General features: G+C 40.9%; 1 protein-coding gene and 1 long non-coding RNA gene across 5 annotated transcripts in view; one reads left to right on the top strand and one right to left on the bottom strand.

Annotated features, from left to right (window-relative positions):
* LOC111090877 overlaps positions 1–6,639 on the bottom strand; it is a 25,437-nt gene extending 18,798 nt beyond the window's left edge. The window contains exon 1 of one of the 2 annotated variants that reach the window (XR_005373124.1): positions 6,289–6,639. This is a non-coding gene — a long non-coding RNA (uncharacterized LOC111090877). Of the gene's footprint in view, positions 1–5,984; positions 6,218–6,288 lie in introns of those variants that run through there. The other variant, XR_005373123.1, reaches the window with a different exon arrangement.
* Positions 6,283–13,081, top strand: part of YAE1 (YAE1 maturation factor of ABCE1) — a 19,495-nt gene continuing 12,696 nt past the window's right edge. For 2 of the 3 annotated variants that reach the window (XM_038562666.1, XM_038562667.1), the window contains exons 1-2: positions 6,283–6,471; positions 8,290–8,411. In XM_038562666.1, coding sequence (XP_038418594.1) covers positions 6,343–6,471; positions 8,290–8,411 — 251 coding nt within the window. In that variant the 5' untranslated portion in view covers positions 6,283–6,342. Of the gene's footprint in view, positions 6,472–8,289; positions 8,412–10,189; positions 11,147–13,081 lie in introns of those variants that run through there. The other variant, XM_038562665.1, reaches the window with a different exon arrangement.

Raw genomic sequence — 13,081 nt, 5'->3', positions numbered from 1 at the left:
TAGTGGGGCATGCAGACTATTAGGCCTTTATAATATAAGGTGGTAAAGACTGTAACACATGGAAGAAGGACATGTGTTAAATATACAAGACTTGGACACAGGGCAGCCTGTGTCCTGTGGAAGTTGCCCCCACCCCCTCATTCCCATTTTATTTTATTTTTTCTCCTTCCCATTTTAAATGGAATAATGGAGTTGGAAGCCAGATGGCAGCGGGTTCAAAACTGAAAGGTATAGAGGTGGAGACACTGACCCCAAAAATTTAGTTGTAAAGAGAAAGAGAAGCACAGAGCAATAGCTAAAGGACAGTGCAGAGTTAAGATTTTTAAGATAAGACTGCCGTGACGTGCTTAAATGGTATTAGACACAACTGTCCATCAACAGGCCATTAGGAAGATCAATTAGGATCTTGACATTTCCCTGACATTTCCACTTCATCCTAATAGTTAACGAACAGTCTATATTGGAACGAATAACTTTCCTTTTAGCTTTGACAGCTATTTTATAACTGGGGTGTCCTATGGACACAATACCATAAAATAAAGAAGGAAACTCTGCTCAGGATCCAAATTACTACCTACTAGCCTTATTCTAGAAGCCATATATTGAATGCTTTCCTATCATTTTCACCAACAACAATTTTATTTTTCATATTACTATTACATATATTATATTTCATATGCCCTCAGAGCAAACCCGACATAAGCAATTAAAAGACAGCACCCAGAGGTGCTTTGGTGGCTCAGTTGGTTAAGGGTAGGACTCTTGGTGTCAGTTTAGGTCTTGATCTCAGGTCATAGGTTCAAGCCCATGTTGGAGCCTACTAAAAAAAAAAAAAAAAAAAAAAAAGGATGGCAGCCAAGAACTTAATCACTGAGTACCGCTGAGAATTGTAGAACATAATATGAAAGTTTAGAAAAGGACAAGGGAAAGTAGAAAACTTCTTCACTAGGCATATGGAAATTAGGAGTTCTGCTAGCTGGCTGCCAGAGACTTAATGATTAAAGCCAATACGCTAGAAACCCAGAACAGAAACTGAGAAAAGGTCTGTGCCTTCTTAGAGTTTATTATACCAACTACAAAACAGCAGTTTGCAAAGGCACAAATAAAGTGTGGAAGACTGAGATAAAGAATGAAACTTAGCAAGAGATGGGGAATAGAAGGACATAAAAAAGAATTGTTGAAGGCTTTGAAAGAAAAGACAAGGATGAACGATAAGCAGAAGAATGGGAAAAGGATAGAGTGAATCCTAAAGGTTGACCTCATCACAGAGTATTTATATAAGAGATATGGAGCTGCAAGATAAGTTTGCTTAAATACTTTAAATTCACATCGTGACACCAAAATTTATGCAGGGGATGTCATTGTTATTTACAGTTCATTAAAAAAAATAAAGGAAAAGGATAGCTATTTTGGAAAAAATTGAATCACACACTTGAAAGGACCTTGAAAGATCATCTGGCTCTTGACAAAGGAGTACAGCTGTCAGCCTCCAGATGTTAGCACCTACAGCCTCTGTCTCAGACTTCTAGCCAAGGTCATACTCCTCCAGGGCATCGCTCGGCCAGTAACTGAGCACAGCAGGGCTACCAAAGTCTGGCCCTGTGCACCTAACAAAAGACTCCTCTGTGCTCTCTTCTCCTGGGCTCTTTTACGTTGTCCAGGACTCTCTGAGACCTACCCTGTGGAACTTCCTATCACAGGGATCAGATGAGCGTCCCTTTGCGTAGGTTTTCTCCGCCTAATCATGCCTCCTCAGCTTTTACCTTTCACAGGCTATGTTCCCTATGTCCCAGGAAATTTCATGAACTCCTAACTCTACCTCCGCAGCTGTTTCCTAATGGACATAATAACTAAAGCAAAGGACATATTCACAATTCACGTATCTGACAAAGGACAGAATACACAAAGAATCTTTGAAATAAAATAAGACAACCCAATTTTTTTTTAGATGAACAAAGACTTCATTTAAAAAGATATGCAAAGGCAAACAAGCACAGGAAAAGATGTTCAATATCAAAAGACATTTGAAAAATGAAAAGTAAAAGCACAGATACCACTACACACCTATCAGAATAGCTAACATTATAAAGACTGACAATTCCAAGTGAGGAATTGGATGTGCAGCGACTGACATTTGCATACATTGCTGGTGGGAGTGTAAAATGGTACAATCACTTTGGAAATCAGTTTGGCAGTTTCTTAGAAAGTTAAACTTGTATTCACCATATGATTCAACAATTACACTTCTAGACATTTACTTGAGAGAAATGAAAACGTGTACACAAAACAACTTATTCAAAAATGTTTGTAGCAGCTTTATTTACAATAGCCAAAAACTGGAAATGATACAAACAATAAGTGAATGAACAAATTCTAGTATATCTATACCATGGAAAGAGTACTTAGCCCTTAAAAAGAACAACGTACTGGTACATGCAATCACATGGATGAATCTCAGAAAGACTGAGTCAAAGAAGCCAATACTTAAGAGGACATGATGTATGATTCCATTTCTATGAGATTCTAAGACTGGCAAAACTAATCTTGGGTGATAGAAATTAAATCAGAGTTTGCCTCAAGGAGTGAGGAACTGACTGCAAAGAAGTATGAGGAAATTTCCTAGGGTGATGGAAATTTCTATACCTTGATTCAGTGGTGGTTACACAGGGGTATATATTTATCAAAACTCATCAAACCCTACACACAAAATGTATGCATATTACTACCTGTAAATTATACCTCAATAAAAATGATTTTTCAAAATGTATTCCTGGCATGTATAAATACTAAATAAACACTAAATACTAAACAAATATATAAATACTATACCTAATAGTATCTGTTGGTATTGCAAGTGGAATATTTATCTCATTTACATTTAGATGATTATTGCTAGAAAATAAAGAGGCTGTTGGTCAGTTTATTTTTCTTATAGCCAGTGGCCTTATCAAGTTCCCTTATCCTGTTGTTTTTAACAGAATTCCTTTGAGTTTCATATGCATATAATCATATAAACAGCACAAAGAAAAAACTTCATCTTTTATTATCCAACATTTTATAGATTACCTCTCTTTCTGCATTCACTAGTCTTCAAAAGAACGTTGAATAATGGACATCACCAGATGGACTTTCTTTTCTCTACCTTAAAGGAAATATCTGAGTGTTTAGACTACTATTTGTACTTGGATTTTTCATAAAGTGTTTATCAATTTGTAGTTTCCTTCCATTTCATTTTATTTTGTTAAATTTCTTCAAATGACTTTGCAGCAAAGACAGTATAAGGCTCTTCTCCTTTAGATTGCTGATTCCAATGAAACATGCTTATAGATTTTCCAGTTTGCTTCCCTTGTAAAAACATCCTGAATTACTCTTTTGATAAGGTACTGGATTCTCTTTTAAAGACATATTGACATATTCATAAGCTAACTTGAACTTGAGATTTTTTTTATACTACATCATATTACTCTAAGGCTGGCTTCACAAAATGATTTAGGGAGATTCTTTTTCTTTGCCTAAGAGTAAAAAATATTTAGTTATGCATTGTTGGTTTTTTTAAAAGATTTATTTCCTTCAGGAGAGGTAAGGAAGGGTAAAGGGAGAAGAGAAAATCTAAAGCAGACTCCCCACTGAGTGTGGAGCCCGTCTTGGGGCTCGATTTTAAGACCCTGAGACCATGACCTGAGTCAGAGGCTTAACCAACTGAGCCATCCAGGTGCTCCATCCATTGTTCTTTAAAGATTAAAATAGATTTAATGGATTTACCTGTATGTCAAGTCTTTGCTATTTTTTAAAGTGGATATTTAACCTCTAATTTATCTAAGATAATCAGTCTCTTCATGTTTTCTGTTTATTGGGTCAGTTTTATTAGAAAGCCATTCAAGGCTCCCAGGTTTTCAAATGTGTGGCTCTCAAATCTTAATTAGTATAGTACTTGAATTTATTTCTGTAACATTACTCTTTCCCATTTCTACCTTATATAACTTTTTTTTTTTTTAATGAAGGTCAAAAGAGGATAATCTAGGGCACCGGGCTCGCTCAGTTGGTAGAGTATGTGACTCCTAATCTCAGAGTTAGGAGTTTGAACCCCATTTTGGTGTAGAGCTTATTTAAAAAAACACGAAGTAAAAAATAATACACACACACACATTTGGGGCACCTGGCTGGCTCAGCTGATGGAGCACACAACTCGATCTCATAGTAGTCAGTTCAAGCCCCACATTGGGCATAAAGCTTACTAAAAACAAACAAAAAAGGATTATCTATCTTCTTGGTTTCTTCAAAGAACCAGCTTTAGGATTTATTTATGTAAGTTTGGAGATTTTCTACTGTATTAATTTCAATTGATATTTTTATTGCTTCTCTTAGTAGCATTTTTGTTGCTAATTAAGATATACAACATGTCTTTTTTTTTTTTTTATACATTTAATCCTATAGAATTGCCTCTGTACAACTTTCATCTGCTCCCATGTTTTCTGGTGGGAAGTGTTCAGATTTTAATTGCTTATTGTATGTCATTTTAATTTTTATTTCCTTTTTGATCCAATTGTTATTTCCACAGGTGGTTTTAGGGTGCCTGGGTGGCTCAGTTGGTTGGGCCTCTGCCTTTGGCTCAGGTCATGATCCCGGAGTCCAGGCTCAGGCTCCCTGCCAACTGGGAGTCTGCTCCTCCTCTGCCCCTCACCCTGCTGGTGCTCTCTCCGTGTCTCAAATAAAAAAAATCTTGAAAAAAAAAAAAAAAAAAAGGTGATTCTCACACCTGGCTATTATAAATTATTGGAATTTATTTATTGTTGGATCATGATCAGAGAATATGACTTATAAAACGTCCGGGTTTTTAAGTTAAGGTATTTTATGTGGCCAACTATGGAGTATTCTTATACATAATTCCATGGACCTACCAAGTAAAAAATATATATGCATTATATACATAATATATATTGTATTCTGTATAATGTATTCAATATTATACACAATATATATTCCATGTATAATATATAGTAACTACTATATATAGTATGCATATATATGCAACATACATAAAATTAAAATTTTGCATGTAAATGCAAAATTCTGAGCATTTAAAATGATCACCTAAACCACCCACTCCCCCTGACACACAGGCTCATGGTTCCCCTTACTTTGCTCACTTTTTTTTTTTTAAGATTTTTTTTATTTATTCATGAGAGACAGAGAGAGAGAGGCAGAGACAGGAGGAGGGAGAAGCAGGCTCCTTGCAGGGAGCCCGATGCGGGCTCGATCCCAGGACCCCAGGGTCACGCCCTGGGCGGAAGGCAGGTGCTCCACCGCTGAGCTCCCCGGGCTGCCCAGCTCACTTATTTCTCTGTCTCACAGCATGTATCCCTTATGATCTGGTAACAAACTACGTAATTCACCTATACCGTGCTTCTGGTTCCTCCTGCCCCTTCCACCGGAACGTAAACCGGAGGAGAGCTGCTAAGTCAGGTCTGTCCTTCCCTGACGTACCCCGAAAGCTGCAACGGTGCCTGGCGCCACAAAATGCATCAAATAAATAAATCATCACCACCCCATCACCACGCAAAAAGCTAAACGGCGGGCAGGCAGCCCGGGGGGCTCAGCGGTGGAGCACCTGCCTTGGCCCCAGGTCGTGACCCCGGTCTCGAGATCGAGTCCCGTGTCGGGCTCCCTGCATGGAGCCTGCTTCTCCCTCTACCTGTGTCTCTGCCTCTCACTCTCTGTGTGTGTCTAATGAATAAATAAACAAAATATTAAAAAAAAAAAAAAAAAAAAAGCTGAACGGCCCGAGCCCCGGTGTGGGTTCCGTCACCCGCACGCGTCCCAGCGCCCCCGCCCCGGGTGGGGACCAGGCGGCGCCGAGCCCCTGCAGGTGCACCAGGGCCGGCCTCCGCAGCCAGGCGGGCCAGCGGCGGGCCCCGAGACCCCGGGAGAAGCGCACTCCAGGGGCGCCCCGCATGGATGGAGCTCGGACTGGCCGCAGGAGCTACCTTTCGGGCCCTACAGTCCTGTGCCGCTGACGGCTAAGGCCCGTGGACGTCAAACCCCTAAGATGCGCTGCGGGGAGCTTCCCAGACACCGAGACCTCGGCCCGTCGTCGCGCATCCACTGAACCACCTCCAACGGCTCCACCCCGGCCGGAAGGCAAAGCGTGTCCCCGCACGTCCCGGCTGCCCTCCGAGGAGGTCCGGGTCCCGCAGCAGCGACTCCCGCCCCGCGGCCCGACCCGACGTCACGCACGCATGCGCGGCAGCCCCCCGCCCCGACGCGCAGCCTTCGCCCCGCCCCTCGGACCGGAAGACGTTGCGGGCGCTTCCGGCGCCCGGCCGCCCTGCGGTTGCCTCGGTGATGTCGTGGGTTCAGAGGGCCCCGCTGGTCCGGGGTCCCGGAGAGGAAGGGGACGTGTTTGACGAGGAGGCGGACGAGTCTCTCCTGGTGCAGCGGGAATGGCGGAGCCACATGCAGAGACGAGTCAAAGTAAGGCTGCGTGGCGGGCGCGGGGGACACACGGCGGCTTGTGGAGAGAGCGGAGCGCGGGCGCGAGGGTGGAGGCCGCGGGGCCCGCGAGGGCTTTCCAGGGGGTTACCGAGGGGTTACCCGAAAGCGCGCGAGACCTCGGGGCGCGCTGGACGCTGGGAGCAGACGCGAGCTAGGTGTAGACCTGGCGGGGGTCGCCGTGCCGGGAGGTTCGCGGAGGGCGTGGACGGGCTGCTCGAACGGGTCACGAGCCCAACGTCGGAAGTGGTTACTTTTTTTTTTTTTTTTTTTTTTTTTTTTTTTTATAGAGACACAGAGAGAGAGAAGCAGAGATACAAGCAGAGGGAGAAGCAGGCTCCACGCAGGGAGCCCGATGCGGGACTCGATCCCGGGACCCCGGGGTCACGCCCTGGACTGAAGGTGGCGCTAAACCGCTGAGCCCCCCGGGCTGCCCGGGAGTGGTTATTACTGGAGACACACGGGAAAGGTGAACCTACGAATGTCCAGAAGCAGGGATGCCCGGGGGGCTTAGCGGTGGAGCATCCGCCCTCAGCCCAGGGCGTGACCCCGGGGTCCCCGGATCGAGTCCCCCTGCATGGAGCCTGCTTCTCCCTCTGCCTGTGTCTCTGCCCCTCTCTCTCTATCATGAATAAATAAATAAAATCTTTAAAAAAAAATTAAGATCTTAAATAGTAATAATGATAAAAAGAAATGTCAAATAGGAATAAAGGAAAGCTGCTGTGGAGTACCGTGGGGCTAGGTGAAGGAATACCAAAGTTGGCTGCTTTTTTATTTGCTGGGTGTGCATTATCTTTCTCTGCTTTGTTCATTGAAACTAAGCTTAATGCCACGCCCTCAGTCTCCAGGTGGAGCAGTGGGAGCTGAGTTCACACGGCCAGGTCCACTTCCACCCAAGGTCTTTCCCAAGCAAAATACTGCCCGATTGGCCCTTGTTTGTTTCAGTGAAATGTTTGCTTAGCCCAACCACCACGTTACCAGTTTCAGAAACGCTTGATGTAAGGTGGGGGCCAGACCAGTGAGTCGCAACCGGCCTTGGAGTGCAGTGGCACCAGAGGAGATGGAGACGCAGGACAGTATCTCCGCCCACAGGGAATTTGCCGTTTATTTAAATTTAGATACCAGGCAAGATTTCTAAAACCGTACTTTGCATCTTTTTTTACTCACCCAGTTTCCTCTTTCCCTCCTTGAGCTGATTATTGAAGACCTCTGATAACCTCTTTTCTGCCCTACCTTCTCACCCAACGCTCATCAGTCAGTGTTGCCAAGGGGCCAGACATTAACTCTCTGTTTTCCTTCCTGTGAAGCCATTGTTAACACAGGGTTTTTAAAATCTGTATAAGAATCTATATTTTGGGGCAGCCTGGGTGGCCCAGTGGTTTAGCATCTGCCTTTGACCCAGGGCCTGATACTTGAGTCCCGGGATCAAGTCCCACATCGGGCTCCCTGCATGGAGCCTGCTTCTCCCTCTGCCTGTGTCTGTGCCTCTCTCTCTGTCTCTCTCCTCTGTCTCTCGTGAATAAATAGAATATATTTTTTTTAAAATCTGTATTTTTAAATGTGCCAAATAAGTCGACTCCTAAAGCGGGATATGCGAATAATAAACCTTGCTGGGAAGCATAATCTGCTCGGGTTGTGTGGCTGTGCCATAGGTTGTAGAACCATTATGTTAAATAGTAAACAGCAGTAAAGGCCTATTTCATCAACATTCTAAATCGGTTTTATGACTTTCCAGAAAAACCTACAGTGGTTTACTTGGTGTTAATTACAGCTGCAGTTTTCTTCATTACTTATTTTTAGGAAGGCTATAGAGATGGAATAGATGCTGGCAAAGCTGTTACTCTTCAACAAGGCTTCAATCAAGGTTATAAGGAAGGTGCAGAAATCATTATAAACTACGGACAACTCAGAGGAACACTGAGGTAATTTTTTAAACTTATATGCTGAGTCATTTTAACCTCAGTACTCCTGGAGGCCTTTTATAAAAGTAGTATGTAAAAATAAAGTATTTAAACTGAAGTGCTTTTCCTAGTGTTAAATCCACAAAAGAGTACTGTGACCATAAAATAATACTGCCTTCAGAAAGTCATCTACTTGAACCGTCAGTTCATCTACTTTAATATATGTCAGGTGTTGTCTCTTACTGCAAAGAAATGATAGGAACGTGTATATTTTGTGCTGCCTGAACTACCACCGATTTGTATCTCAAAAGTAATTCAAAAGATCTTCAGGTTTTAAATAAAGCTTTTAATCTTGGACATGTGGTAGAGCATAATAAAACAGACTTCTAGATTAGAAGTGCATGAGGAAAATTATATCTGGTCATAGAAAAATGATTCCATTTACTTTAGTGCTGAACACTGAATACCTGTCAAGATTCCATACTAATAATGGCACATATCAGAGCCAAGAGGTCAAATGGCAGAAGGAGCTAGGATAATGACATGCTTGTCATCTTGGAGACTTTGTACCTTTTAAATTAGGAAAAAAAATAAAAACATAAAATGGTTCGAAGAATCACTAATTTTTAAATTAGTTTTTAAAAAATTTTTAAAGTTATCAAAACAAAAAAGTTCATTGAGGTTTTAGAAAATTCAACTGTCAGAAATCAGAATTTATAGTCTACAGTAGGAAAATGATCAAGTATTCATTTTACATAAATCTTTTATAAGTACAGAAAGTTTATTGCTAAATCTTTTATGTCAACTGATTACATTTTTAAAACATGATTACTTTTCAGGGCACCTGGGTGGCTCGCTCAGTTAAGCATCCAGCTCTTGATTTCTGCTCAGGTCATGATCTCAGGGTCAGCACTGGGCACACAGCCTGCTTAAGGTTCTCTCTCTCCCTTGTTCTCTGCCCTTCCCTCCACCTCTCTCTCCCTGTCTTTAAAAAAAAACAAACAAACGCTATTACTTTTCACAACAATCATTTTATGTCGTGATTATCTGAACAATCTGAAATGGCAGAAAACAGAAGTCTTTTCTGTACTAGAAAAAAAATATTAGGATTAGAAGCATTCTTACCTTCTTCAAGAAATGTATTAGTTAGCTCAACAAACAGTGATTATAACAAAGTCAGGGAAAGAAAAGTTGCCTCAAAACTTTTTTTTCTACCCTTTAGTTTTGATGGCAAGTAACCATATGGTTTGAATAATTGTTTTCAACCTTGGCTGCACCCTGCTATCAGCTGGGAAGCTTTAAAAACTAATATCCCCAGAGATTCTGATTTCATTGGTCTGGGATATAATATAGGCCTTGATATGATATAGCCGCCCAGGTAATTCTAATGTACATCCACGTCTGAGAATCACTGGTCCAGAAACTGTGTGATATCCCTGAAGGAGGTACTGATTTCTGTGACCTCTTTCCCTGACTAGCATCCCTCTTCAGCAGAAGCTACACAGTCATAGAGAAAATCTAAAATCAAGAAAAGTGGATATGGAGTTGTGAAGGAGGCATTAGGAATTATAAGCAATTTTTGTGATTACTTCTAGCTGTTTAATTTCTATCAAAAGATAATGTCTTTATATACTTTAAAATCCATTATAGCATCATTATTTTCCTGATTTTGGCTTGCATTATTGTTAATTCATTTTTGCATGGTATTATCTGGAAACATGTAGGGTTTAGCATCAAAAATTGGAAAAGCCTATGATTAATTTTTTTCGTATTTAACTCTTGCTTATATTTTCATTCAGTGCTTTGCTCTCCTGGTGTCACCTTCATGATAATGGTTCGGCTCTGATCAGTAAAATAAATAATCTTCTGGATGCAGTTGGCCAGTGTGAAGAGTATGTGCTCAAACATCTAAAATCAATCACTTCTCAGCCCCATGTTGTAGATTTATTGGACTCTATTCAGGATATGGACCTTTGTCATGTAGCTCCAGCTGAGAAAAAGATGGATGAAGCTAAAGATGAAAGACTCTGTGAAAATAATGCTGAGCTTCACAAAAACTGTAGCAAGAGTCTTAGTGAGGCAGATTGTTCATCTTTAGAATGTTGTAGACTACAGAAGCATGCACATTCTGAAAACCCAAGCCTCGCTTGGATTTTAGAACAGACAGCCAGTTTAGTAAAACAGCTGGGAATATCACTTGACGTATTACAGCACCTCAAACAACTATAAAAATTTTCTTCACTTTTCTAATGAAAGTAGCGTTCAGAACATTTCTTAGAACATTTTATTTCTTAACAAACTAGCCAAAATTTGTACCGGTTTCTACGTTGAATACATACATCACTCGTAGGTAGGTTATCCTTCATGCAAGTTTGCAATGTCTTCAAAATTAACACTATTAAATGTAATAAGGGCTTGTTTCTTTGTCACTGGTAATTTTTATGTCATTTAAGATATGCTTAGAAACTCTAGTTGCCATGGTCATTTTCAAGTTTCTGATCAAAATCAAGCATTTAGCAGCAGTGAACAAGAATCACATTTTGTAAGGACTTAACCCTGCTTTCTGCTCTTGTCACCATCAGGTATCTTACCACCAATTAATCAGACCAAAGTTACCATAAATAATCTAGTGGGTAACATTGTAAATAGACATATATAGATATATAGAAATATATATATTGAAATCAAGAGGCTATAAGTGTAAGAAACTGAAGAAATGTTTATACTCATGATTAAAAACAAAATATTAAAATTCATTTCTGTTTTTGTTTTTGTTTTATTCTCAAGTATTCTCTACACCCAACATTGGGCTGGAGCTCACAACCCCGAGATCAAGAGTCACATGCTTCTCCAATTGAGCCAGCCAGGCTTCCCATAAAATTCATTTTAGTTTTATGTTAAAGGCAAGGACACACAGTTCCATGGAAAATACAAAATACGTTTCATCCTCGAGTACCTGGTTTTTCCAAGTTTTAAGGAGTTGGTAGTGGTGTCCAACAATGTGCTGCATTATTTCTAAACTGCAGTTTTCTCACATAGTCACATAGGAATAAACACCAAAACCACTGACTTCTATATTACTTTGTAGCGATATTCTTAGTCTAGCCTAGACAAAATTAGATTCAAGCTTTTGCTCCAGTACCTAAGCATATGAGATCAGAAAAAAAATTTTCAGCACTCTCTTGGCTAAAATACAAAGTTGTATGAGGTGCCTTCAGACCAGACCTTTTCTCTGAAACATAGATATACTAAGACAGAAAATCTGATAAAATCAAGAGATTAATAAAATATTCTGTGATCTCACAACCTCCTTTTAAGTTCACAGAACATCAAGAGGGGTGCCTGGCTGGTTCAGTTGGAGCATGCAACTCTTGATCTTGGGGTTGTGAGTTTGAGCCCCACTTTGGGTATAGAGATTGCTTAAAATATTTAAAAAAAAAAAAAAAGGTTCACAGAACATTAAGAAATAAAAGCAACAAATTTGAAGTCAGAAGACCATATACTGGAGTGGCTGGCTGGCTTCACTGGAGAAGCATGTGGTTCTTGATCTTGGGGTCATGAGTTCAAGTTCCATGTTAGATGTAGAGATTACTTAAAATCTTTTTTAAAAATAAAGAAGACCATATACTGTTTGAGAATTTCTAAAACATGTTGAAGGTATTAACATTTGACAGCTACTTAAAATGCTTAGGGGCGTCTGGATGGCTCAGCCTGTTGAGTGTCCAACTCTTGGTTTTGGCTCAGGTCATGCTCAGGGTCCTGGGATCAAGCCCTGTTTTGGCCTTCATGCTTAGCAAGGAGTCTGCTTCAGGATTCCCTCTCCCTGTGCCCCACCCTCTCCCCCTGCACACACGCCCTCTCTCTCTCTCTCTAAAATAAATACATCTTTTGGGGCACTTGGGTGGTTCAGTTTGTTAAGCATCTGTCTTCAGCCCAGGTCATGATCTCAGGGGTTCTAGGATTATGCCTTGCATCAGGCTCTCTGACGGGAGTCTGCTTCTCCCTCTGTCTCTCAAAATTTTAAAAAATAACAAATCTCTTTTTTTTAAGTGCTTATATCTCCCTAGATGTAAATACCATTTCAGATATTTACTAATTTGTCTTGTTATGTCTATATATATTTCCAATATTTATGAACCAGCCAAAATCTCAAATCCACATGGGATGTCATAAGCAGTTTCTAAAGTCTTGAAATACTATTAGCTAATGATGCATCTCAAGAAAATCACCCTGAGTGAAAATTTGACAAGTGCAATATATCGAGATTTTTATCTGGGCTCACCCTACTAAGATTCTCTGAAGATAATACGCCTTGCCACCACTGATAATATGGTGTTGTTGTGTTCATAGAAAAGGAAATCAAGAGAATTAGCTGAGTTGATGAGACTGGTCGAAAACATCTCTTAAACTTGTTTTGCCTTCTAAAGAAGTTTCCGGACTGCAGAGGAATGTTAATGGTATGCCTGTTATGCCTGTCTAATCAACATGAGCCTCTGTACTAGAAGTAGCAAGAGCGAGGGAAAGAAAGCTTGCTTGCTGTGTGTCTTTTGTCCTGACTTATATGCTATGGGCCTGCCAGTTGTTGCCATGAAAAGACCCTAGATGATCATAAAGGTAAAGCAAGACTACCCCAGGGTAGGCACAGCCAGAGTTCTAAGGCCCAGAACACATCCGTGAGGTCTGAGCGATGT

This window comes from Canis lupus, chromosome 18 (genome assembly GCF_011100685.1).
Source record: "Canis lupus familiaris isolate Mischka breed German Shepherd chromosome 18, alternate assembly UU_Cfam_GSD_1.0, whole genome shotgun sequence".
NCBI classification, from domain to species: domain Eukaryota; kingdom Metazoa; phylum Chordata; class Mammalia; order Carnivora; family Canidae; genus Canis; species Canis lupus.
Note: the sequence above shows the minus strand (reverse complement) of the source record. Positions and strands in the feature narration are given on the sequence as shown.